The 27,150-nt window shown below is 35.7% G+C and overlaps 1 protein-coding gene across 3 annotated transcripts in view; it reads right to left on the reverse strand.

Moving 5' to 3' along the window:
* The window catches only part of LOC133530596 (solute carrier family 41 member 2-like), a 138,478-nt gene that overhangs the window by 68,137 nt on the left and 43,191 nt on the right, over window positions 1–27,150 (reverse strand). For all 3 annotated transcript variants that reach the window (XM_061868560.1, XM_061868561.1, XM_061868563.1), the window contains one exon: window positions 20,654–20,746. In XM_061868560.1, the coding sequence (XP_061724544.1) occupies window positions 20,654–20,744 (91 nt within the window). In that variant the 5' untranslated portion in view covers window positions 20,745–20,746. The remainder of the gene's footprint in view (window positions 1–20,653; window positions 20,747–27,150) is intronic.

Here is a 27,150-nt window from a genome sequence, read left to right on the forward strand (position 1 = left end):
TGAAAAAAGATTTTTTGAGTTTCAGTTCTAAGTATGGGGAACCCCCAAAATTTATTGTTTTTTTTTCTATTTTTGTGTGAAAATCTTAATGCGGTTCATAGAATACATCCACTTACTAAGTTTGAACAGTATAGTTTCGGAAAAAAGTGGCTGTGACACAATCGGACAGACAGACGGACATGACGAATCTATAAGGGTTCCGTTTTTTGCCATTTGGCTACGGAACCCTAAAAAGGCAAATATTAACAAGTAGGTATATAAGAGGACCGCGACCGCCCCCAACCGCCTTTTCATACAAACGTAGTCCTTTTTTTCCGTCTCTGGATATTAAACATTATTTAAAATATTTTGACACTGTTTGTTGTATATTAACCACAGCTATGCACTATGTTTGTTTTTTTTTCGAGTCTTTTATTATTATAAGAACATTTTTTTAAATGCTCCTAACCATTTTTAAAAATGTATGAAATCTATTTTTCGCTCCTAATTCTTACACAAATAAAAAAATCGAAAAATGTCAAACATAGGGCATAGCTATTGTTAATATACATCAAAATATGCAAAAACATTTTCCATAATGTCAATATCCAGGGAGGAAAATGGGAACTACGTTTGTATGGAGAACCGGTCGTGGCCTATCCAGTAAATATAAAGGTACATTACATAAAAGTCGTCTCACATAATATGTTAGCTCAGTTAGTTAGTTCTATAGTTTACATATCTCACGAAAAGTAGTCTCATTATGAATGCACCCTATCCTTATATCATAGTAATATATCATTTTAAGGGCTCCAACTCGACATTAAGATAAAGTAATTTATGCCTCCGATTACCAAGAAATGTACAATTAGGGCCTAACATATGTAACAATAATTGCATTAATCAGATTTAGATAGAAAAAAATACCGTATCACGATATCTTTAATTCTTATATTTTTAAAGTACCTGTTCAATTATTATTAAATATAATTTACAGTACATATGGGGCTACTTTGTGCTAGCACTTGCACTAGTGCGAGAAGTAGCATATTATGTTACTGTGTCGAACATTTAAAGGGCCATATGTACTGTAAAACGTTGTACGATACATGTGCGAATAGGTAATTCGCAACTCGTGTCGATTTAAAACACTCCCTTCGGTCGTGTTTTAATTTATCGCCACTCGTCTCGAATTTCCTATTTTTCGCACTTGTATCGTAATGTACTATTACAGTATAGTTAGCGACCTGTCTGGCCTAGAGAGTACGGAGTTAATAACCCTGCCTATGAAGTCGATGGTCCCGGGTTCGAATTCCGGTAAGGGCATTTATTTCTGTGATGAGCATCATATATGTTCCTGAGTCATGGGTGTTATGAGCATGGATATATGTTCCTGAGTCATGGGTGTTGTCTATGTATATAAGTATGTATTTATCTAAGTAGGTATGTATACCGTCGCCTAGTACCCATATTACAAGCTTGGCTTAGTTTGGAGCTAGGTCGATCTGTGTACGATTGTCCCCATATGTTTATTTATAACAGAATATACATTTGTATTCTCTATAGACTGGATAACTTATATAGCAAATCTATGACATGCAAGTGATCGGTGCATATTATATTTCGTTCATTATATGTAGAAATAAATGCATACCAGACATATGTATATGCTTATTGTATTCATAACTTAAGAGGAAATACCAGCGGAGCCCCTTCTCAGATTTGAGAATTTTAGGTAAATATATCCGTGACGATGACGGGGCGGCTCCTAGAATTAGTGCGATAAGGTCTACTGCAGCTTAAATTCGAGACAGAAATCGAGTTTTCATACTCGACCTTTTCCTCCTCCAAAACATAACCAATCGTAACGAATTTTGGGAACGGAATGAGAAAGAAATTATCTGTTTCTGGCCGTTTTATTTTTTTATAATAATAATAATTTGACAACTAGATAAATTATTTACATATTAATCACAAAACAAACCACAAAATACAAAAAAAGGGTAATAAAAAAATAATAATAATATGATGCCTAACATTAAATCATAACATTAATTATATATTTATTATTATTATTCATTTTGTTCCTGAGTCATGGGTGTTTTCTATGTATATAAGTATTTATAAATATTTATATATTATTTATATCGTTGTCTAAGTACCCTCAACACAAGCTTTATTGAGCTTACTGTGGAACTTAGTCAATTTGTGTAATAATGTCCTATAATATTTATTTTATTGATTTATTTAATTATGATCATATATCATTATTATAATTAATATAATCACTAACGCTGTAAAAGCAGTGATTAAGCAGCCAGGTTCTTAAGGTGTGTTTAAATTTAGGACTTTCAAATGTTTTTATTTGGTCTGGTAACTTATTGTAGATTACTATACTCATGTTGTAGGCGTTCCTTTTATAAATGTTAGCCCTACAGTGAGGTTGGTTAAAAAAGGTTTATACATTGCGTATATTGTTACCGATTTTGCATGCTAGGCGCATCTATTTTGCCGTTTTTAGCGCTTCTTAAAATAACCTAGCTTTTATAAAAACAAAAATATAAAAAAACACAAAACCTCTATAAAAAAATATAAATCTAGGGCCAAAATCCAGAGGAAAATGTCGACAACGTTTGAATGGAAAAATTACCACTAATGTTTCCTCTTAAGAACGAAGTGAACGACATTTTACGGAAGTGGCATTCGAACTTTGACAGACTGATCTTGATTTGTTATACCTAACTTGTAATTACAAATGTGCAAGTACCGGATTTTTTTCAATAAAATTGAAAAGTTTATGGAAACTTCGGAAAAAAACAAAGGTCACAAACTTTCATTTTGGAATTGGGTCATCCATTAATTGCGTCACACGTTTAGGGAGGGATGGGGTCAAAAAATGTGACATGTGACAAAATGGAAAATTTCGAACCACATACAAAACATACAAAAATATGAGGAGTTTCCGAAAGTTTAGCATGTGGAAATTTCGCAATTTTGGTAAACGCTTTGTGCCTCTCTATCACTCTTCCACATAGGTATTAGTGCGACAGTGACAGTTGCGTTTCGTTCGCTACGGAGCGTAAACGATTGACATTTTGGCTACGCACCCTATACTTGTTATACATCTTTGAGGCAAGGAAGTGCACTGAGAGTAATACGTATCAAATCAAGAATTATTCTGAAGATCGAATGTCGCTCAGGGAATGTACTTCCATAGTTCAATAAACTTTCGTTGTTTTTCTTCTATTGTACCCTTTTAGAACCATATTATAATGACGTTTTTTCAAAACACTTCAAGATGGGTATGTAAAGGTACTTAAAGATATATTACGATTTTTTTATTCACCCGAAAAACCCGAATCTAATGAGATTATTACTCATTGTTGTCCACTTGTTGTCATACGCCTCAACGAAAACATAGTAGTTTCGACGATTAGCGCTAGATGTCGCTAGTAGTAGATGCTAGTGCGCATAATCTTTTAATTAATATGAAAAATCTTTAAGAAATATATATATATACGAAAGTTTGGTATGCAATATTATTTAAAAAAAGACAGTGAAATTATAATTTCCAAATATAGGTTAGTGAAACTATTCATAAACTTTTATTTTCGTAAAATATTGAGTAAGGTAATTTATTTAAATTAAATGAAAGTAACGTACAATGGCTTTGCGCCCGGTACAAATCGTGGGTGTTTGTTTGACTAAACGATTTAACCTTATATTTATTTTAATTGCTTGTGTCGTATAAACAAAAATAAATAGTTCTTATCTTCTTATATATCATATGCTTGAGTTTTATTAAGTAAAATAATGTTAATCAATATTTCCACACGTGTAAGGCACGCTACAGTATAAGCATTATACACGTTAATTACATTCGGCAACTTCTGATTATATTCATAGATATTATAATAATAGTAATAATAACCGCAGGGCAGCTTGTGGCGAGCTGTTGGGGAGTAACGACCCCACGGACCCGAGTACTCCCGAGAGTCGGTCAGGGTCTCCGTCTCCGGCGTGTCTTCGTCGGTCGGAGTGGACCCCAAGGGGACCCGCAGGACTCTCAGCTTTGGCTTGCCTTCATTGGCCGTCCAGAGAGGAGTCGTTAGAGCTAAATGCTTCAGGGGTGGAAGTGAAAACTTGCATAAGACGCGAGTTGGCACAGTGGCTGTTATCAGCCACTGGGTAGAAAGCGGCGTACACCTCTCGACACCCCTGAGCCGCTCACACCGGTGTTGCTCCTGGTCGTCTTCAGGACGGCATTTTCAGGGGCCCATCTAGTGGGCGGCGAGTCACCGTCTGCCTCGATAACTAGTGAAAACATTGTTATGGCAGGTGTCCGGACGTCTTTGCAATAACCCAGTCTCATTGTCCTCCCAAACTTCAATCCATAGACCGTTATACTGTTCACTTTACTACAATAGTCCCAATGCCTGTTGCGACCGGTTCATTGGTGTCTATTGTTGCGCCCGTGAACGGGTTCCAGCAGGCGTTCTACATGACATTAAAGCTCTCCAAGAGGCCTCTACGTGTTGGATCTATATCCCCATGCAAGCCTATCAAAAGACCGGGATTTATAGGCCCGTGAAATCCAAGGAGATACAATAGTAATAATATAATAATTGCATACCGTCTTGATTTCAGATTTAAGATTCCATCAACTCTCAGTAGTCCTTACACCCTGGCCGGTGTTGCCTCTGCGTGCGTCCCATGACCCGGGCAAGATAAAGATAAAGATAGTTTATTATTCAAGTAGGCATATTACCATTACAATGTGCGTATGAACGTCAAATAAAGCTACGCCGGCTCTAACCCTACACCAGTGGTGGGCAAACTTCTCCATGGGGGGGCCAGAAAGTTCCAGAAATTTAAGAGGAGGGCCAGAATTGCAACAAAAATGTATTTTGATTTGCGATTATCGTGGACCAATGCCATATACTAATTATTTAATAGGACTGGCGGCGGGCCGGATAAAATCCTTTCGCGGGCCGGAGCTGGCCCGCGGGCCGTACTTTGCCCACCACTGCCCTACACCCTGACCCGAGAAGGTTTAAATCCCCCCGCAATTGGAGGAGGACCATCAAGAAACTCGGCGGGACACATCTTTTCAAAACATTACATCTTATAACTAACATGCATTACATAAGAAAAAATAAAATTTATATTACTATAGTAATCATACATACAGTATAGCTACTTTTCTTTATAGACATTTGATTTAAAAATATATATGTACAGTCATGTCTAAATATATTGATACGGACAATGTGTCAAAAATATGTATACACTACCTTAATGGGCAATAAGGTCGTGTATACATATTTTAGGTGTGTGTGTGGTCGTGTGTGGGTAGTGACCCTGCCTACGAAGCTGATGGTCCCGGGTTCAAATCCTGGTAAGGGCATTTATTCGTGTGATGAGCATGGATATTTGTTCCTGAGTCATGGGTGTTTTCTATGTATTTAAGTATTTATATATTATATAAATATAGAGAGAGAAGGCCTGTGCCCAGCAGTGGGACATATATAGGCTGAATTATTATTATTTATTATTATATATTATATATTTATATCGTTGTCTAAGTACCCTCAACACAAGCCTTATTGAGCTTACTGTGGGACTTAGTCAATTTGTGTAATAATGTCCTATAATAATGTCCTATAATATATATATATTAATATATACATATTTTTGGAAATTTATCCGTATCGATATTTATAGACGTGACTGTACCAAACGGGGCGCAATATTACGTTATACTTATATTAGATAGCATTTGAATTTAGTATTAGTTTCACTATAAAACTCTCGGGAGACTTGAACATATGAAATAGTTTTGGCAGTGGAGTTTGGTATATGTACTTAGGTGTTGGGATTGTTGCAAATAAAAAGTTCAGACGCTTAGCGGTAAAAAAGTGTTTTCAACCATAGATTTAGTGCGTGCGTTCAATCAAATTCCAGTGGCGGAGGAAGATATACCTAAAACGGCTATAACTACGCCATTTGGATTATTTGAGTTTCCATACATGACTTTTGGACTCCGTAACGCAGCCCAGACTTTTCAACGTTTTATGGACGAAGTGTTACGTGGTTTAGACTATTGTTATTGTTATATAGACGATATTTTGATTGCTTCCAGTGACAGTGATGAACACTTAAAACATTTAGACACTGTATTTAAGCGATTAAGTGACTATAGTGTAGTGATGATGAAGAATGGGCGAAATCAGATATAATTTTTCTCTACAAAAAAGGAGACCCGGCCAACTTTGGAAACTACCGGCCAATAAGTATTCAGCCAAACATTTACAAACTCTTTGCTTCATGTCTTGAGAACCGCTTAGCCATGTTTACAGAGAAATTTCAGCCCCCAGAACAAGCAGGCTTCAGGAAAAACTTTTCCACGACAGACCACATTCACACTTTGAATTTGATAATAGAGAAATATATAGAGCGCAAAAGACCACTCTACCTGGCATTTATTGATTATGCCAAAGCCTTCGATTCTATATCTCACAACAGCATGTGGAAGGCTCTACGTGAGTGTGAAGTACCATCGGAAACCATAGATCTTATAAAAGACATATATTACAAAAGCAAAAGTCGTGTTAAATTGGAGAGACAAGGTTCTGAAATAAGCATACGTAGAGGCGTTAGACAGGGTGATCCCCTCTCGCCAAGAATCTTTATAGCTGTCCTGCAAAGCGTGATGAAAACTCTGAACTGGGACAGAAAAGGATTAAATATAAATGGGACATTTCTCAGTAATCTCCGCTTTGCTGATGACATAATACTATTTTCTGAAACAGCATCGCAATTACAAAGAATGATTAATGACCTTAATGAGGCAAGCAGTAAGATCGGCTTAGAATCAAATATTACCAAGACCAAAGTAATGACGAACCACCATAAAATACCAATAAGTGTTAACAACAACACACTAGAATACGTTCAAAGCTATGTTTACTGAGGCCAACAGGTGTCATTCTCTGCGACAAGAATCGAAGAGGAGGTCAAAAGAAGGGTTAACATAACATGGAATAAATTTTGGAGCAATAAAGAAACCCTAAAATCAAAGCTCCCTATGAAGCTCAAGAAAAAAGTTATCGATTCTTGTCTACTACCCTGTCTGACGTACGGCTGCCAAACGTGGATCTATAATAAAAAAATTAAAAATAAAATACAAGTAAGTCAGAGAGCAATGGAACGGAGTGTACTAAATATAAGATTAAAACACAGAAAAAGAAACACTGAAATAAGAAAAACCACTAAAATAATAGATGCTTTGGAACACTCTCAAAAACTAAAATGGAAATGGGCCGGTCACAAAGACTGGATCACAAAAGCACAGGATAGACAGGCGTGGAGCAAAATGGAGGAGGCCTTTACCCGTTGAGGGGTCCATATTGAAAAAAAAAAAAAAAAAAGGAAATAATTTTAATAATTCAATTTAGTAATTTCGAATTTTTGATCATATCTGCTTCGACATAATTATTATAGTGATAGAAAAATAATAATTTATATAATATATGTAGTTAATGAAACTTGATTTCTGCATGGAACTGATTTTTTTTTTAAATGAATTAATCATAATTAGACTATATTTTATTTAAATAATCAATGTTGAAATCTTAATAATTAATGCATGTTGAATATGTACTTAGATTAATTATTCAATATGGAAATAAAAGGCTTATTATTATTATTATTATAGTGTAGTGATTAACCCTTCTAAGTGTGTGTTTGGTAAGGACCAAGTTGAATTCCTAGGTTACTTAGTGTCAGCGGAGGGCACACGCCCATTACCTGGTAAAGTAGAAGCTATACGCTCCTTTCCACTCCCTACCACAGCGAAGCAGTTGCGTCAGTTCTTAGGTATGCTAAACTTCTACAGACGTTTCTTACCTAACGCTTCAGCGCATCAAGCTAGATTAAATGACGTGACCGCAAACCCTCTCAGTTTTTGCGGCATCTCAGAAATCTCGCTGGATCCGCGGTGCCAGACGCATTGCCTCGTACGCTATGGATGGAGCAGTTGCCGCGCTCGATGCAGATGATCCTAGCTACGCTTACAGAGCAGAGCTTGGACAAGGTTGCCGACCTCGCGGACGCAATCACGAACAGCACTACACCTACGCCTGCCACCGCGACAACGGAGAATCCAGTGATGAAAGTTATGGAAGATTTAAAGAGTGAAATTGCCGACTTGCGGCAACAACTGAAAAATACGTCCCTCGATGCAAGTATGCCACACAGAGGCAGATCGCGCTCGCGTTCGAGACGAAGGTCTCGACCTAACTCAAGGAGCAATTCAGCAAGTAGTATGTGTTGGTATCATGATAATTACGGTAATAAAGCTCATAAATGCATACCACCCTGCGTTTTTAAATCAGCTGACAATGCGGGAAACGCGAGCGGGAGCCATTAGTGGCGAATGGTTGCCCAAACACAACAACAACACCTAAGTACATATACCAAACCCCACTGCCACATAGTATTTTATACAAGCGTGATATATTATAATAGAGAGCTTTTCAGTCGAGTACCGTGTTTAGGCAACGATGCTTGCCGAGTTGCCTAAGTACGGTGCGAGATGAAAAACTTGATTATATCGCTATTGTACATAATACTTTTTTACTCATCATCATCATTCGCTTCCCAACAAACATTATACCGTCAGTTACAGGCTTCTTTAAAACTTTAATCTTTTGAACGGCGTTATAATAATCTCAGTTATAGCTTGGAACGTTATAGAGGAGTTAAGAAATAAATTCCACTCCAACAGTGGTTCTAGAGCTACAATGGATGATGTTATGCAGAATTGAGAGTAATAATAGTGTTAATTACAGCTACTGGAGTCAAGCTTTATAGCTTTAACCTGTTTGTAACACTTAAATCTTTACAACAGCGCCCGCTGACACTTACTGATGTTTATTGTTACTTAATGGTTACTGTGAAGTATCTTATATATCTTTAGGTGTTGTGATAACTTTAAGCTGCAGGCATGGGTTGCATAAAAGAGTTAGTCAAGTGTGTCGTAACACCAGATACTAAAAGCGTTGCATAACTCTCTATGTATACTAAAGACTGCACAATACTCTCGACTAAAGATGCTGTATCTCAAAAAGTGTAAATGATGCGTTAAGGGAGAGCTAAAGCTGTAATAGCAAGTTCGCCATTGTTTTAGTAAAGTAACCTAAAAATGTACTTGTTTGATCAATATTTATGTACAAAATACTACATTAATAATTTTTATTTTATCATTCTATCGATGCCACGTAACTTTACTTGCCAATGGCCGACAAAAAGAACAAGTTGCTGATAAAACTTTAAGGCGTCTATTTTATTAAGCATAAGTTTTACTTTAAATCTTTAATTAATCCGGAGCGCGTTAAAATTAAGATGGAAAACATGGTATACACTTACCGTAAAATCGCAGGCGCAGCACTTTTTCACTTTTCACACGATAAAACTTCTTCTTCCTAATAAAAACTTGCGAGCAGATCGCCATTAAATGTTGCTGTGATAAGTTTTATTTTCTTTGTATCATTTATTTTATAAGTTTGATCGTTTTGGATTTCTTTGAAGCTAATACATAAAAACAGTACAAAAAGAGTTCTCAAAAAGCGGTCACATATTTAATTGAGAATGTTTTAGATATCTAGTACGCGTTAAATCGTTAACCCACTCTCTCTTATAGGTTTAACAAGTTTAAAATTCTTAACTGAGGGTTGTCTCACACCTATTGTGTTAGCTAATGATTCTATGAGAACGTAGAACCGGCTAAAGTAATAGCTGAGGGTGAATTAACTCCCTTCTAAGTACTTCTAACCCTTAAGTAACACTGTTGTATAGGCTTCCTGACACCTTTACCTGTAAAAAGTGGGGCCTGATTCGTGGTTATAAGGGTGGTATAGAGTCCTCTACCAACCTACTACAGGTATTCTTAACACTCTTAATTCTCAAATGAGAGCATTATAACAGTGATATGTAGGCTATTTTGACGCTGTCATGTTAGTTGGGTTGCCCTTATCCCATTTATTTGGGGTCGGCGCAGCATGTCTTTTTCTTAATACTTTTTTACTAAAATCTAAATAATGAATGAAAATTAAGTATCTTAGAAGACAAAAATGTAATACTAAATACTTAAACGCGCGACCCCGCGCCCCGCGCCCCTCGCCCCGCGCCCCGCGCTCGTTTAGTCTTTTCTATGGGAGCGCGGCGGCACGTGATTGGTATTTTTATAGTTGACTACAGCATATCGAAATTGAGTTGGGATACATGAAAAGTACGCAATTATATTTTGGTATACGAAATCTTAATTCAACCATTAAAGTCGACGAGTAGAAATATTATTTTGAACGGGTTTACTCACGAACAGTTAGAGGATCTTCGTCTAGGAGCACCGATTGGCGCCTATAGCGATTGAGCGCGCGACGTGTACAGTAATAATAAACAAGTATACCGTTTAAAATCTTAATTTAGTTACAACTTATACCAAAAGATATAGATAAGTCTAGACATATTTTCATGATATTTCTTTTATCTTATACCCGTAAATTTTATTTTATCACTATTAATTGGGATTATTATTGTTTTAGGTAAACAAGGTATTGATCGTGTATAGGAAAATATGTATCACAGCACAGATAACGATATACATTATCATAGTTGGTCGAAATAAAAAAATGCATTTTTCATGATAAATGAATTTTAAATCATACTTATGCTAGTCATGCATTAAGAGCATTTTTTTTTCATACAATAATTTGTGACTGTTTCCACCCTAAATGATTATTAAAATAAACGAATTAATCAGAACTATAATTATCACTTAATGAGGAGTTTCTTATTTAAATAGTCATTAATCAAGTCGATCAGGTGTAAGTAGCTTATAACGTTTTTTTTTTTTTTTTTCTCTATATTAGGGTAAACAAACAGCCACTACAAGTAATACTTACAAAAATAATTACTATATTGTTTACAATATGTGTGGCCCACAGCGATTACCACTGATTGATATAAATTATATTAATTCAGAGCGAAAGCTAAACACCGACAGTCTTAAGGACTCTTGGTGTCAACAACAACATAGAATGGTTGGTTATGTATTTGGTAAGTACATGAAATACGGTACAAGAAACTAGAAGAAGTACTTAGTTTATAGGGTGTGTTAAAACATCAATAATACGTTTTTTATAAACATTCAAACTGTAACCAAAAATATCTACGTGATTAAATTTTTTATTGTAAGTGCTGACAAGTCTGCGCAGAGGAGCGCGCTCACCAGCGTGCGTGCGGCAGCGGCCGGTGACGAACAGTTGGTGCGGGCGCGCCTCTCGCTGTCTACTGCGGCTGGGTACTTTATAACTAAGTTTATTGTTAAGAGCAATACAGTCAAACTGATTATTACAAATGCCGTGTAATACTAATGCTTCAAGTAATGAGCGCCTAGAGCTAAGATCTAACATACAATATTTCTTTAATAACTCTGGATAAGATAATCTACTGCGATGACAACGAAAATACATTGTATTAAGAAATTTTTTCTGAACGGTCTCGAGGGCCTCGTTATATTTATTGTAATAAGGGTTCCAAATAGATACATTATGTTCTAGTTGAGAGCGAATTAGTGATTTGAATAGGTGCAGATATGTGCTCGTATGACGAAATTCGGTACTGGAGCGCATCACAAAACCATACATCTTGAACGCTTTATTGATTATTGTATTTACATGTTGATCAAGGTGTAACTTAGAATCAAATGTGATTCCAAGATCTCTTATTGAATGGACTATGGCTAGTTTAGTGTTACATAAGTAATATGAGTCATCTAGGGTTAATCTTTTTTTTGTAAATTTGATGAGTTTACATTTATCCATATTGAGTTTAAGTTTATTGGCATAACAATAGTCCGAAAAGCGATCCAAGTCCTGCTGAAATTTCTCACAATCATTGTTATCACTAACAGTATGATATATTTTGAGATCATCTGCATAGAGTAAGATATTACAATAGTTAAAGCAGGAACTTATGTCATTTATAAATATTGCGAACAGCAGTGGACCCAGAATGGATCCCTGTGGGACTCCGGAAGTAACTGTCGTAGCATGTGACTCATATCCTTTTATGGTAATTTTTTGCGTGCGGTTTGTAATATAAGATTTGAACCAACGCCATAAGTTACCACGTATCCCATTGAAAGCTATCTTTTCTAAAAGCAGTTGGTGGTCCACCCTGTCAAAGGCTTTCGTGAAGTCAGTGTACACACTGTCTACTTGTGTGTTACTGTCTAAGCTTTCGAATAAGTACGTTGTATAGACAAGAAGATTCGTAGTTGTTGAACGACGTTGAACGAAACCATGCTGATTAGAAATTAGTTGATTATGTATATTCGGGTAAATTTTTTTATGGACTAGTTTTTCAAAAACCTTTGACAGAGTGGACAAAATAGATATTGGTCTGTAATTCTCAATCAGGTGTTTGGAACCTCCCTTATGTACTGGCACAATGTTAGCTGTTTTCCAAATAATAGGAAAAACTCCTTCATTTAGACATTTGTTGTATAAAATTGTTAGCGGTACACTTACTGTTTTTGCAACTTTTTTTAGAAATATAGGAGGGATTTTGTCGGGACCTTTACCTTTTGATACGTCCAGCTGGTTTAGTTCATGGGTAACATTACTTGTAGATATATGTATATTATGTATGTTTATATGAGAAGTCGGATTATTGTCGGTGATGTCGAAATCATCAGTTACTGTCGAAGGTTCGAAGACGGAGAGAAAGAAGGCCGAGAACATATTGCAAATTTCTACTAAGTCACTGGATTGTACATTTTGATATGACATAGTGTTAGGTATCTCTGAGGAATGGTTACGATTTGAAATGTAAGTCCAGAAGTATTTTACATTACCTTGTATGCTATTTTCTACTCGATTTAAGTATTTATTATAACATTTTATTGATTCTGCTTTAAATCGAGTCCTTAGTTTAGAAAAGGTCTCATAATCGACCAAATTATTGTTTACGTTGCTGATTAATTGATTGATTGTTTCGGATTGCTAATTAAATTCTGATTTGTTATAAATATATTTAATATCAGATAAACTAGTGAAATCCGCAACTCGAATGTATAAATTATTATCTACGCGATTGGTACATAAAGTTCTAACAATAACATTGTATCAAAAAATAACTGCTCTCTACGTTTTTCTAATAATTATTCGATGCTTTATTTCGTCCATGGTGCGATATAATTTATTTTATCGGTAACGCATAATGGTACATACGAGTATACCGTCAATATTTACTTTTTTTTTTTTTTAATTTATTTAAGGTCGCTTTTTAACAACAAAGGTCATTAGCGACCACAAGAGAATTACAATTTTTTATATATATCGATTAATTTTATAAACCTGAGTACATGTAAATATCCATTATTTAAACAATCACTTAATGTGTTAGGCAACTTACAGATATCTTTTTCTTTCTTATATGCTAAACACTCAACTAAAATATGGCTCACAGTCAACTCCAAACCGCATTTATCACATTTATTTTTTTCTTCCTTAGTGATAAGATAGCAATGGGTCAAGTTTGTGTGTCCTATTCTTAACCTAGTAATCGCGATCTGATCTCTTCTACACGTGAATGGTATCGGTGGGGTTTCAAAAATTGATTCTCTAACACACGATAAACCACTTACGTTACCACTTTTCCAATAATTATTCCAATAGGTTTTGATTGCTGATTTGATCAATTTTTTAACTTCAGGGTAGCTGGATTTAATTGAATGATCTATCTGTTGATTTTTAGTAGCGTTTTTAGCCTCAATATCAGCTTTTTCATTTCCAATGATCCCTTGGTGTCCTGGAATCCAGATTAATTCAATTCTAAATTTTTTTTCTAATAGGTCAATAGTTTTTTGTTTAATATGTAAAACAAGTGGATGGGCGTTCTTGGGGTTCTGCAGGCCCATCAAGCATGATTTAGCATCAGTGTAAATTACATGTTTCAGGTTAGAATCCTTTTCAATTAATTCTATGGTTTTAAGAATTGCTGTCGCTTCACAGGTAAAAATCGAGCTGAAATCATGGAGTCTATAATTGTAGTTATTGTTACTAGATACAACTGCACATCCAGATTTGCCATTTATAACGGAACCATCGGTATAATACGTTTTACAGTGTTCAAACCCATCATTAAGTTTATTAAATAGATTCTTGTAAGTATATTGTGCCGTGTCACTCTTTTTATTTTCGGCTAAGGTTAGATTTATGGGCATTTGAAGCTGTTCCCAAGGTGGAAAAGTAAGTAATTTTATTGGGTATAATTCTGGGATAGTGAGATTTAATTCTTTCAGATATCTTGCTACTCTAATTTTGAAAGGTTGATGTAAACCTGGGTGAAAATTAAATTCGTCATCAGTAACAGATTGTTTGATGTAATAATCATATGTAGGACAATCTGGACGTGATAGAATTTTCGTTGCATAAATCAACGAAAGAGCTCTCCTCCTATATTTAAGTGGCATTTCTCCGGCCTCAGCCAATATACTATTAACAGGACTTGTACGAAATGCACCAATACTAAGTCTCAGTGCCGTGTTTTGTACACTCTCAAGTGAATTCAATGTTCCACTATTTGCAGAATCATATAAAACTGAACCGTAGTCTATTTTTTGTCTAATTATGCTACGGTAAGTGTTTAAAAGACAATTTCTATCAGAACCCCAAGATAGAGAGGCTAATGTTTTAATTATGTTCAATCGATTTATACACTCTGATTTTAATTTATTTATATGTGTTTTCCATGACATTTTACTATCGAACGTTAATCCCAGTATTTTAACATTATTAACTTCCTTGATCAAATGATCATTTAATGATAATTCAATCGTTTTGTTTTGATTATTCTTTTTTGTAAATACAATAAATTCAGTTTTTGTTTTAGAAAATTTAAATCCTGTTTTACGTGACCACTTTTGAAGATCATTTAAAGTATTTTGTATTAATTTAGCTGTAGGTTCAAGTGTTCTGCCACTACACGTTATTGTCAAATCATCTGCAAATAAATAGCCTTTTACAGGTTTATCAATAACAATGAGTACGTCATTTATAGCTATCAGAAACAAAATAACACTCAGAACTGAACCCTGAGGCAAACCATTTTCCACAGAGATTGTGTTTGAAAGAAAATTATTTATTCTGACTCTGATAGATCTGTTTGAAATAAAGTTTTTAACGAAGGCCAGGGTATTACCTTTGATATCAATATTTTGAAGAAGCTCGATTACTCTATGTTTCCATACCATTTCATATGCTTTTTCAATATCTAAGGTAACAGCTATTACTGAATTATCACAAGCAAGGGCATTTAGTAGTTCATTTTCAATATTCATCAGACAATCTATCGTCGACCTATTTTGGCGAAATCCATATTGAGAAGGTGATAAAAGGTTATTTGACTCCATGTACCATCTGATTCTTTTGCTAATTATTTTCTCAAAAATCTTACACAGGTTGCATGTTAAAGATATAGGACGATAACTTCCTGGAGAACTCGGAATTTTTCCAGGTTTCAAAATTGGGATAACTAAAGCTTCTCTCCAGCTATCTGGAAACACCTGTTTATTCCAAATATAATTATAGAGGTTTAGTAAGTAATTTAGACCACTTATCGGAAGATGTTTTATAATGATATTTGGAATATTGTCTGGTCCTGGACTGGTATTTCCTAATTGCGGAAGGACTGATAACAATTCATGCATGGACAGATTCTTATTTATTGGATTAGAATTATCCGATACATCAAATTTACTTTGAACCTCTTGTGAAGCTTTAAAAACATTAAATTGTTGATCATAATTAGTGGAACTAGAGTTTGAAGCAAATGTCTCAGCCAGTAGATCTGCGTTTGCAACAGGATCAGCACTTAATATTCCGTCTAAATGTTGCAATACGATAGTGTCCCATCTAATATTTTTCTTATTAATTTTTTGGATTTTTTTCCACAGAATCCCAATTGGTGTATGACTATTAATGGATGATATAAAATTTTCCCAATAATTTCTACTACTCTCTTTAAGTATTCTTCTAGCTTTAGATCTTTTTTTCTTATAATCAATTTTTAGTTTTGAATCATGATCATTCCTAGCAAATTTATAATATAATCTTTGAGCCTTTTTTGCTTCTTTAATAGCTATTTTACATTCTTCGTTCCACCATGGTACTAAGTTCTTCCTTTTACAATTGCCTGAAGACTTAGGTACACATTTTTCTGCTTTTTCCAAAATAAAATTAGAAAAATTACTAACTATGTCATTGATAGTAATGTCAGAATCGTGATCCAAGTTGATTAATTTACTAATATTGTTATTAATTTCTTCTTGAAATTGCGGCCAATCAGCTGCATGAAATTTCCATCTTTTTGTCATATTAGTGGAGTTCGGTGTTACATCATTGACTAAGGATTTAACCAAAATCGGAAAGTGATCGCTGTCATACAGATCTTCAAAAGCATTCCATTCAAAATATGAGGCAATATTTTGTGAAGCTATTGTTAGATCAATATTACTAGTGCGACCTGTGCTACTAGCAAAATGTGTGGGTTGATCTGTATTTAATAAAACTATGTTATCATGAGAGTCTAGCCAATCGGCCACCAACCGACCTCTAGTATCGCATCTTTCTGAGCCCCAATAAAAATGATGACTATTAAAATCGCCTAACAAGATGAAGGGGAGCGGTAGTTGATTGACTAGATCATTTAAATCATTCATATTTAAGGAAGTACTATTCGGAAGATATATACTGCATATTGTAACTTTTAATGGAAAACTTATTTGGACTGCACAGGCTTCTAATTGTGTATTTAAGCGAACTTGCTCTGGAAAAGTGTAAGGTTTCACGAAAATAGCGACTCCGCCACTGGCTTTGTTACCTTGTAACCGGTTTTTAAAGAAGTGTTCAAAACCTCTTAACGATGCACAATAATCAGAAGAGAAATTAGTCTCTTGTAGGCAAATACAGGTTGGAGTTAACTGGTTAATTAACAACTTAATATTTTCTAAACGTGTAAAATACCCATTAACGTTCCACTGCAGTATATCCATAACTGTAGTATATATAGTCTATATTTATATAATATAAAATATATATAAAGATATAAGGTTAACCTTAGCATACCATTAACATTAAACAGATGGTCCTGTGTTTAAGATCTCGTGAAGTTTCCTGGATAGGCGCGAACATCTGTTCTTCAGGCTTTTGTTCATTTTTGCATGTAAGCTGTTGCACATCATAATAACGTCTCTTACATTATCAGAGTATGAATAAACTACTTCCTTTACATTTTGTTTGCCACGTGTGTTATCCAGTAAACTTTTAAATTGGTCTATGTTTAATGGAAACTTTACTTCGTCACTCAGTTTAATCATTTCTTTTTCTACATCTTTCCAGACCTGTTCTTCACTCCTGGGATCAGTCTTCTTCAATTTTTTTCTCATTTTCTTCTTTCCTTCTATTTCTGTCCAATTTTCGTCTAGGGATTCATTACTAATTTTTTCGTCAGTTTCAAGGTCATCAGAATCTATTTCTATTGGTGCCATCGGTTTTACTTGCGGGAGGGGAGGGGGAAGTGGGGTCACAATCTCTAATTTTGACGATTCTGTTGTAGTAGGGGAATGGGCCCTTTTAATGCCTTGTGAAATTGTCGGAATGTAGTCATCATTTCTCTCGAAAGTGTTTTTTATATCTTCTGCGACTTCTTGTGTGTTTATTTCACTGTTCTGAGCAGTGTTTTGTTGGCAGTTTTTAGCCAGGTGTCCAATACTATTACAGGTAAAACATTTAAGAGAGTCGGTGGAGATATATATCCAATAATTTGTGTCCTCAAAGGTTACTTGGAATGATTCAGGTAGATGTTTTTCATCCTCAGGGGTGACGTATAATTGTCTTCTAAAACTTAATACATGAGAAAAACCTGGTTCCGTTACACCGGTTTTCATGAAGGTGATAGGAGACATTATTTTTACATTTAATTCTTCGAACTTGTTTTCAATAATGTTATGCGGAATAACGGGGCATACGTTTGATAAAACGATCCGTTTATTTCTGGTTACTAATGGTCTTATCTCCAGCTGCTTATCTCGAATATTAACATGTTTTTTTGTGTCTATGAGATTATCAGCAGTTTTCTTTGAATCCATGTATATACATATGCGGGCATTCGATATACGAGAAATGAAGCGAATAGACGTCGATGGTACGATAGCCGATAACGCCACTAAATAGTCTTTTATTGTAATACCGTCAATGGCGTCAAGAATAATAGCTTGATCTTTCTTGGGGAAACTTGTAGTCGAAGTAACATTTGCATAACTAACATGTTTTTGAGAACTTTGTTGTTGTTGTTCCGACACTTGTGTTTGAGAATACGTTGGGGTAATTTCAGACGATGGGGTTTTTTGGGACATTGTGGGGTTTTGAGACATTGGAGTTTGATTCATTTCTTATTCAAGGGACTCCTGTTAACAGGAGCCCTTGCACTTTCACTGCACACCAAAGTTTTGTTTACGTTACACTAACAATAATACGGTAAGTTATTAAAAACTCGCATTCACTCAGGTAATCCTGCGGCACGCGCGTCCACAGTGGCTACCGGTGCAAGACTGTCAATATTTACTTGTGTTGGACCTGATTTTGTTAATGTCAAGCGACATTTTTTAGCGTGGTGAAATCGGACCTTTGGAAACTAGCCTAATAGATCATGTCGTTTACGAAGACGCGTGCTTGAGTCGTAATGTCATGTTATTAAATGTTAGATTTGACAAATCTGCGCGTCATCGTGGATGACACGAACTATAGGTAGCGATAATAATAAATCACCATCGAATAATGTATGGAAATTGTCACGTGAGTATTGCGCCGCATCTGATTCCCGATAAATTTTCGTTTGGCATTTGTCAATAAATGATTACGGCTTTTTCCTCCATGTTTCCTCATGTAATTAAGCTAGCTAGCGAATAAATGATCTCTTACTGTACACATTACTAATACCCCCAATTAGTACTAATCCAACGTCTGCCAATATGTGTACACAGTTTGAGACAGTTGAGCAAACTTGTATCGTAATGTACTTCATCATTCTTCGACGTGTTAAGTAATCTGTTTTTTTTATTATTATTATTTGTATAACCTTGGATTTCACGGGCCTATAAATCCCGGTCTTTTGATAGGCTTGCGTGGGGATATAGATCTAACACGTAGAGGCCCCTTGGAGAGGTTTAATCTCATGTAGAACGCCTGCTGGAACCCGTTCACAGGTGCAAAAATACACGCCCATAAAGCGGTCGCAGCAGGCATTGGGACTATTGTAAAAAAAGTGATCAGTATAACGGTCTATGGATTGAAGTTTGGGTGGACAATGAGGCTGGGTTATTGCCAGGACGTCGGGGCACCTGCCATACCAATGTTTTCACTAGTTATCGAGGCAGGCGGTGAATTGATGCCCACTAAATGGGCCTCTGAAACTGCCGCCCTGAAGACGACCAGGAGCAACACCGGTGTGAACGGCTCAGGGGTGTTTACAGCCACTGCCACTGTGCCAACTCGCGTCTTATGCATGTTTCACTTCCATCCCTGGAGCTTATAGCTCTAACGCTCCTCTCTGGACGGCCAATGAAGGCAAGCCAGAGCTGAGAGTCCTGCGGGTCTCCTTGGGGTCCACTCCGACCGACGAAGACACGCTATTATTATTTGAAAACGACGACGTACAATCAGGACAGCGCTAAACCCGTAAGGACACCGCATCAGTATGGTAACCACCTTAATCGGGAACATGCTTCTAACATATAATTATCATGCCGTATCTGAAGTTTAGCCTTACATTGTCATGTTTTGCACTGATTATAGCAGTACAGTGTTTTGTCAAAAGAGAATATATTTTCGTGGAAACCTTTGCGTTATCACTATCAGACATAGTGGATAAGCGGATTAAAATTTATATTTGTTTTTGGTTTATACTGGTTATAGCAGAACAGTTGATCTTTTTTTAATAGGTGTTTAAAAACAAAATGTTGTGTAAGTTGTTCGAAAACTAAAGGTGAGTGCGCATGCGCTGAAATGTTAAAGCCGTGCATGCACACGTCACGCAAGCGGTGTGCCGTCCCCCATAAGTATCTGTATATTACAACGCGCACGTGAACGTTTACACACACGCATCCGGTGTGCACAGGCCTTTCATAAAGAACTAATAGAACAACTGTCACTCAACCCGATATTAGCTCCATAAACCAGGAAAAACATGTCTATTCAACCTTACCCTATTGAGACATTAACCCTGGCAGAGATGTGTGTAATTTTGTCCTTTTTTCCCTGATATATTGTTCACCTAAGATTTATAAATTCTACTTATCTCGACTTCTTCCTGGTAGGAATTTGTCCATCTTTTACTGTTTTTGGGGTTGCCGTGTAGCTAGGACGAGTAGTCAGTCTTATCCTCGGTTTTGATGACATGTGGTGTTTCAACCACGGCTATAATGTGACTACAACTTACCGCTAATAGTAAAGATAGGGTTGCCGTGTAGCTAGGACGAGTAGTCGGTCTTATCCTCGGTTTTGAAGACATGTGGGGTTTCGACCACGGCTGTAATGTGACTACAACTTACCGCTAATAGTAAAGATGGGGTTGCCGTGTAGCTGGGGCGAGTAGTCGTCGATCTTATCCACGGGTTTGATGACATCTGGGGCACCGACCATGCCTGTAAATAAAGAGAAGTAGTGTTTGAATAAAGTACATCAATTTGGATGAATGTTTTTGCAACGGCTTCTAATTGTAAGTATTTGAAAGAAAGGTATTTTAGAATATTGATCCATAATACCTACATACCCCCAACTAACTGGACAGTTTTCTTCCTTCCTTATCGAACCGCACCAGGCCGCGTAGCCAACGTGGCGCACTCCGTAGCGAACGAAACAAAACTGTCAGTCGCACTAATATGGAAGAGTGATAGAGAGAGATAGCTACGATACGTTACGGAGCGTGAACGATTGTAACGTTGGCTACGCGGCCAGGGTTGGCATTCGGTACGTCGTTTCGCATAAACAAAACAATGGAATACAATTAAATCTTAAGACGGTACGGAATCCTTAAATGCAATACTGACTAGCGCTTTGCTAATTTTTCTATGGAACTAGTATAAGTGGTGTACTGTAAACTTCAAATGAAAAAATCGATAGCGATTGAGAACAAACTAAGGTTTTTAGAATTACTACAATAAAAAACGATTTTAATTTAGATATTTGTCCGTTTTTTATTTATTATTTTATCTGTAGGCATTATAGGCATAGGCAGCTTCTTCCTAGCGCATTCAGTGTGGCAGCCTACATCAGCCCTTCGCCTGCTGTTATTGTTAATGTTTTTTGGCTTTTTCATTCTTCTTTTTTGATTTGATTTGAGCCCAATAATAGTTGAGAGAACGGCACTGCAGGACATTTGGAGCTCTTACTCTGTTCTATGTCAACTACCAAATGCGATTTTTATACTAAGGAAATTGTATGATTTTCGACTTGGCCTAGAATTAAGTAACACACATTTTATATAACTTTAGCTATCCTAACCTTCGTACGATGAACTGAACTGACTTTCATCGTCGTTCCTTGCACTTTAGCCGCATATGTACCCCAGTTTTTAAGATAATTATGACAGGTATGCTTCGTTTTCGCAAATTCTATTAGCAATCTTTGTGATGGGCCCAGGGTCACTTCTTCCTAGAGATCTGCCGTTTCGAGTTCTCTGTTCAAGAGACAACATACTAAATTAGTTATTTATTATGTAATGAAATGCACGAAAATTCGAGGTAATTTTAAATGTTTCGAAATCAAGCATGTAGGATGTTACAAATTTTCTTACTATTTGGAAAAGACCAATTTTCAGTGATCTCTTCTATTTACCGGTGTAAAGTCGAAAAGCGTAAAACCAGAATTATTTATATTGGAATATATAACATAATAACAAAACTTTTTATCGCGGTAAAAATGTCGTAGTCATCTTGCTTAGAAACAAAATTACAGCGGCTTGAAATATACAGTTTTTTTTTCGTTACAGGCTTTACATGCATAGGTAATCGGCATGATTTAAAATGAGAATTACGAGTTAGGTACAAACATTGTATATTATGCTTATACAGACAATATGCTCAATATTGGAATGATCATAATTTCAGATAGCTGTTCACTAGGAACTATGATGATAATATATCATGTAGGATGACTATTTCTATTTGTTAAACAATAGTAAATAACCTATTCGACTAATTTGTTTCTATGGGATGACGAACATTTAAAAATAAATGAAATTATTGTTCATTGTGTCGGTAATAAAAGTCAATCATTTCAATGTATAGTTTTACAGAATTACTTTTATTTATGAGTTTGTTTATACTTGTGGAAAAGTTTCATAAATGAAATGACTGTTTTTTGTTGTTGTTTTGTTTTTATTAGATATAATTTTAGGTACCATAATGCATGAAGGTGACCTGGGGAGCATTTTTTATTTATAAGTTTATTTTAAGTTCTATTATATTTTAGTTTTAATTTTAATATCTTAGTATATAATTTATTATTATTATGTTTTTTTTTTTAAGTTGTATCTAAAATTACAAATTTACGATATAATTTAATTTGGCGTTGAAACTCTAGGCCCATGGGGTCCCAGCGCGCACAAGTTTTTTTGTAGAAGCATTGCGATACAATTAGGAAATGCCGCCAGCACCCTTGGTACAATACCTCAAAGGCCTAATTTAGACTTAAGATACGGCCCGATTCAAAAAATGAGATAGGATAACGATAAGTTCTGGTTTAGATAAGTTCTCATTTAGATATCGTTTGTATCGTGTAACTTATTTTTTTATTTTTTTTATTTTTTTTTTTATTTTTTATTTTTCCCATATAGGTATACAATAATATAATAACTGACAGATGACAGCTCGATTCGGGCAACCAATGTCACTTTGACGTTAGAAATGTCGTAGATAGATCTTATTGGTGGCACAAGCATATGGCCCGCCTGATAGTAAGCAGTCACCGTAGCCGATGGACGCCCGCAACTCCAGGGTTGTAACATGCACGCATTAAACATTTTGGAATTGTCAACAATTCGTACGGCTCGCCTTTGATCTGAGTTTTTGTTTAAAAAAACTTACTTACTGTTTAAAATCTGTGTGAACATAACTCATTCATAATAACATCGTTTTTAGTAGTTTCAAAAATTACATACTAAGCAAATTCTAAACCGTTCATAATTTTGGAATTATTTCTTCGTATTCATATTTAAATTGCAATTTAACAGTGCTGTGTTATTTTTTTACGTAAGTTTTTTTTGTTTGAACGTGCAACTGGTTTACAATTTTTAACATAAGCAGTTTTAAATAACAAAGGTATTGAATACGAGTATTGTAAAAGCTAGCTACGTACCGAAGAGAATTTAAAAATTGGAAAGGTCCATTTCATGATTCTCGGTTATTGCCAAACTAACTACTATTGTAAGGTTTACAAACTCAGGTAAGGTTTACAGACTCAGGTAAGGTTTACAAACTCAGGTAAGGTTTACAAACTCAGGTAAGGTTTACAAACTCAGGTAAGGTTTACAATTTGTTTCGATTTCTGTGACAATTGAAATATACCCCTATGAATGACGTACTCGTAAATGTTAAATGAAATAGTCGTCAATAGTTAACAACATTGATTAATACGAAAATCTAACGAAAGTTTCCAGAAATTTTCGGAAATTTTGAGAATACTATATACAGGGCCCGTACTTTTTATGCCGTTGACGCAAAAATTACGTAATATTACAGGAAGTTTTTTTTACAACACTACAAATTTAGATAACTTACTTATTGACGTGTACAAAAATAAGTACTTGTTACGTCAATAAAAGCTTGTTACGCTTTTAAAAATTAAAAATATGTATTCTTTTATAAATTAATAATCTATAATTTATTTGAGTGACAATGAGATGAACGTCAGTTAGACGTTTCCGTACTGATTGTCAAGTAAATGTATCAGTTAACTAAAGAGGTTGAGAAATGATTAATTATTACGAAAATACTAATTGGAATCATACTCTATGTAGCGTGACGTCATTTTTCTGTTAACGGCATGAAATGTACGGGCCCTCAGGGCCCTGGTTATATAACTTGAACATTGCAATAGTAGTCTTAAGTGCCATAGACTCTACTGGCGTTTAAGTCGGTCGTAAAAACGAAATGACAAGAAAATTATATCTAACTACCGAACCTGCTCACAAAACTTCACGAAAATGGTTGAGAAATGCCACCTGTATGAAAACATCAACACATACAAAAGCATTTTTTCCCAAGCTGAAATGGAGACCTTTGCTAACGCTCGGTCAGTTAGCGGAGAATCGATCAAAGTTCAAAAATTTATTCTGCAAGTAGGCCTCAAGGGCTCTTTTACAAGTCAATACAACATTTTTAGTAACATCATATAGTGACATGAAAAATACATAACAACATTTATAAATACAACAGCCAATACCTGGGTAAACATTACATTATAATAATCTTAAAATAAATAATTACTACAATACAATAGAGATGTATAGTCTCTATGGTTAAAAACACATTAAATCTGGAGATGTAAAAGGTCCCCAATGTCAGAGTACTAATATCATTTTTCTAACTCGAACCCGCTACCCACAACCTCCTAACAACTGAACCACAAACAAGGGATACACATTTCCGCAACTGCAAAATGCTTCCCAACGAGATAATTGAATTTTCCTGTTACTGGAATAGCCGTAAGACGATACGCGGTCATTCGGAATCGACTCACGTGCTGCATGCCCTCGCAAAACAACCGTAAGTGACATTAATGTGGCATAAAGGACTTAAGCGGCAGTAGAAACTTAGGAAACTTCCAAAAAGTGAAGGACCCGCTCGAAGGATGCTCAGGGCCGGATCCGGAACGCCCTAATTGCGGCAAAATTATTAAATCTATTATATACATGTAACCTGTAAATATATAGTGACGTATAAGATGTAAATTTTATGAATAAAAAATTGAATTGAATTGAATTGAATTGAAATTACCTTTTCATACTAACGTAGTCCTTCATTTTCCTCTCTGTATACAAAAAAAATACATTATTGAAAATATTGACACATTTGTGGTCAGCCACAGCTATGTCACTACGCTATGCCCCGTCGTGATTTTTTTTAATTTTTAGGGTTCCATACCTCGAAAAAAAAACGGAACCCTTATAGGATCACTTTGTTGTTTGTCTGTCAAGACCCTTTTTCTCAGGAACGCGTGGAGGTATCAAGCTGGAATTTATATCAAATACTCAGGTCTACTGTCCCTTGGAGCTGTGAGAAAATCAAACTTCTAAGCCAACGGAATCAAAAGATACAGCCGTTTATGCCGGAAATTTACGATATTTTCGACATTCGCAAGGGAATCAAAACCTACCTCCCGTGAACTCAGAATCAGAGAAATTTGGTACGAAGCAACGTCTTATAAGTACCACAGATAAAGAAAAAAATTGCGAAAACCGTAATTTTTTGTTACATCATATAATAATATATACCTACAGGGTTGGACGGTGCGCGAGTCCCACTCGCACTTGGCCGGTATTTTAAATTATTATAAGAGTTAGGAGCATTTAAAAATTTGTTTGAAATCGGTATTTCGCTCACAGAACCATTACTACTACTACTATTACTAAATATTTTGACCGGTCTGGTCGTAGTCGGTAATGACCCTGCCTATGAAGCTGATGGTCCTGGGTTCGAATCACGGTAAGGGCATTTATTTGTGTGATGAGCGCGTTTCTGATGATAATATACCGTTGTCTGAGTACCCACAACACAAGCCTTCTTGAGCTTACTGTGGGACTTAGTCAATTTATGTACGGATGTCCTAATTATAAATATTAATCCATTTATAAATTTTGGGACATGCAGAACTAAATATCATCGGTATATTAATATGAAAAGTGAGTGTACCTTATAAAACAAAGTCACCTGCCGCGCCTGTCTGTATGTTCGCGAAAAACTCAAAAACTACTGAAGATCTTCATGCGGTTTTCACATATCAATAGAGTGATTCTTGAGGAAGGTTTAGGTGTATAATTTGTTAAGGTTAGGTAACCCGTGCGAAGCCGGGACGGATCGCTAATGATACATTTTTTTATATATTATATTATAGGACATTATTACACAAATTGACTAAGTCCCACAGTAAGCTCAATAAGGCTTGTGTTGAAGGTACTTAGACAACGATATATATAATATTACATATACATATTTATAAATACTTAAATACATAGAAAACACCCATGACTCAGGAACAAATATCCATTCTCATCACACGAATAAATGCCCTTACCAGGATTTGAGCCCGGGACCATCAGCTTCGTAGACAGGGTCACTACCCACTAGGCCAAACCGGTCGTCAAACGTACGTAAAGTACATACATAAATGTTAAAATACAATGTAAAGATCGCATGTAATTGTTATGTAAAATGACTGTTTGCATTAGGATTACATTTACGTTACTTGTTGTTAGTTAGATTAGCTACTTAACAATTGTAAGATGCATTGCCCTTGCAGAGTTCATAGCTGATTATGTGATTATAGATTATTATGCTGAAGTAGGTACCACCTTGTCATAGGTATGTCAGCTGTGTGAATGTCACGCCCTCGCCGGACATAGAATGAAGGACTTTGGTGCAGGCTATCTGGAACACAATGCTACCCATGAGCTCCATCATTCGGCACATGGAGATGGTCATAAAAGCTCTCGAGTAACTGACGGATCTTTCCTTAGGGGGCAACTACACAAAAGATCCCTATGGGTCGAAGTGTATCCGCAAGGGCCCCCGGAAATCGTAATATAAGATAAGATGGCACAGGTATGACTGATTACTGATTACATTTGACAATTTCCTGAGATCATTTAAGATTTTTTTATAAATTATTAATTTCGTCAGACAGAATAATTTCTTAGTAGGTAAGTAAGTAATAAGTTTATTAGTTAAGCTGTTAAGTAATTGAGGCGAAATTCATTTATTACGTATTACTATTAAATGCGCAAGTTGCTCGATCACGCGCCATATTACGGAATTTCATTAGAACTAAA

The sequence above is a fragment of the Cydia pomonella genome, chromosome 23 (assembly GCF_033807575.1).
Source record: "Cydia pomonella isolate Wapato2018A chromosome 23, ilCydPomo1, whole genome shotgun sequence".
NCBI classification, from domain to species: Eukaryota; Metazoa; Arthropoda; class Insecta; order Lepidoptera; family Tortricidae; genus Cydia; species Cydia pomonella.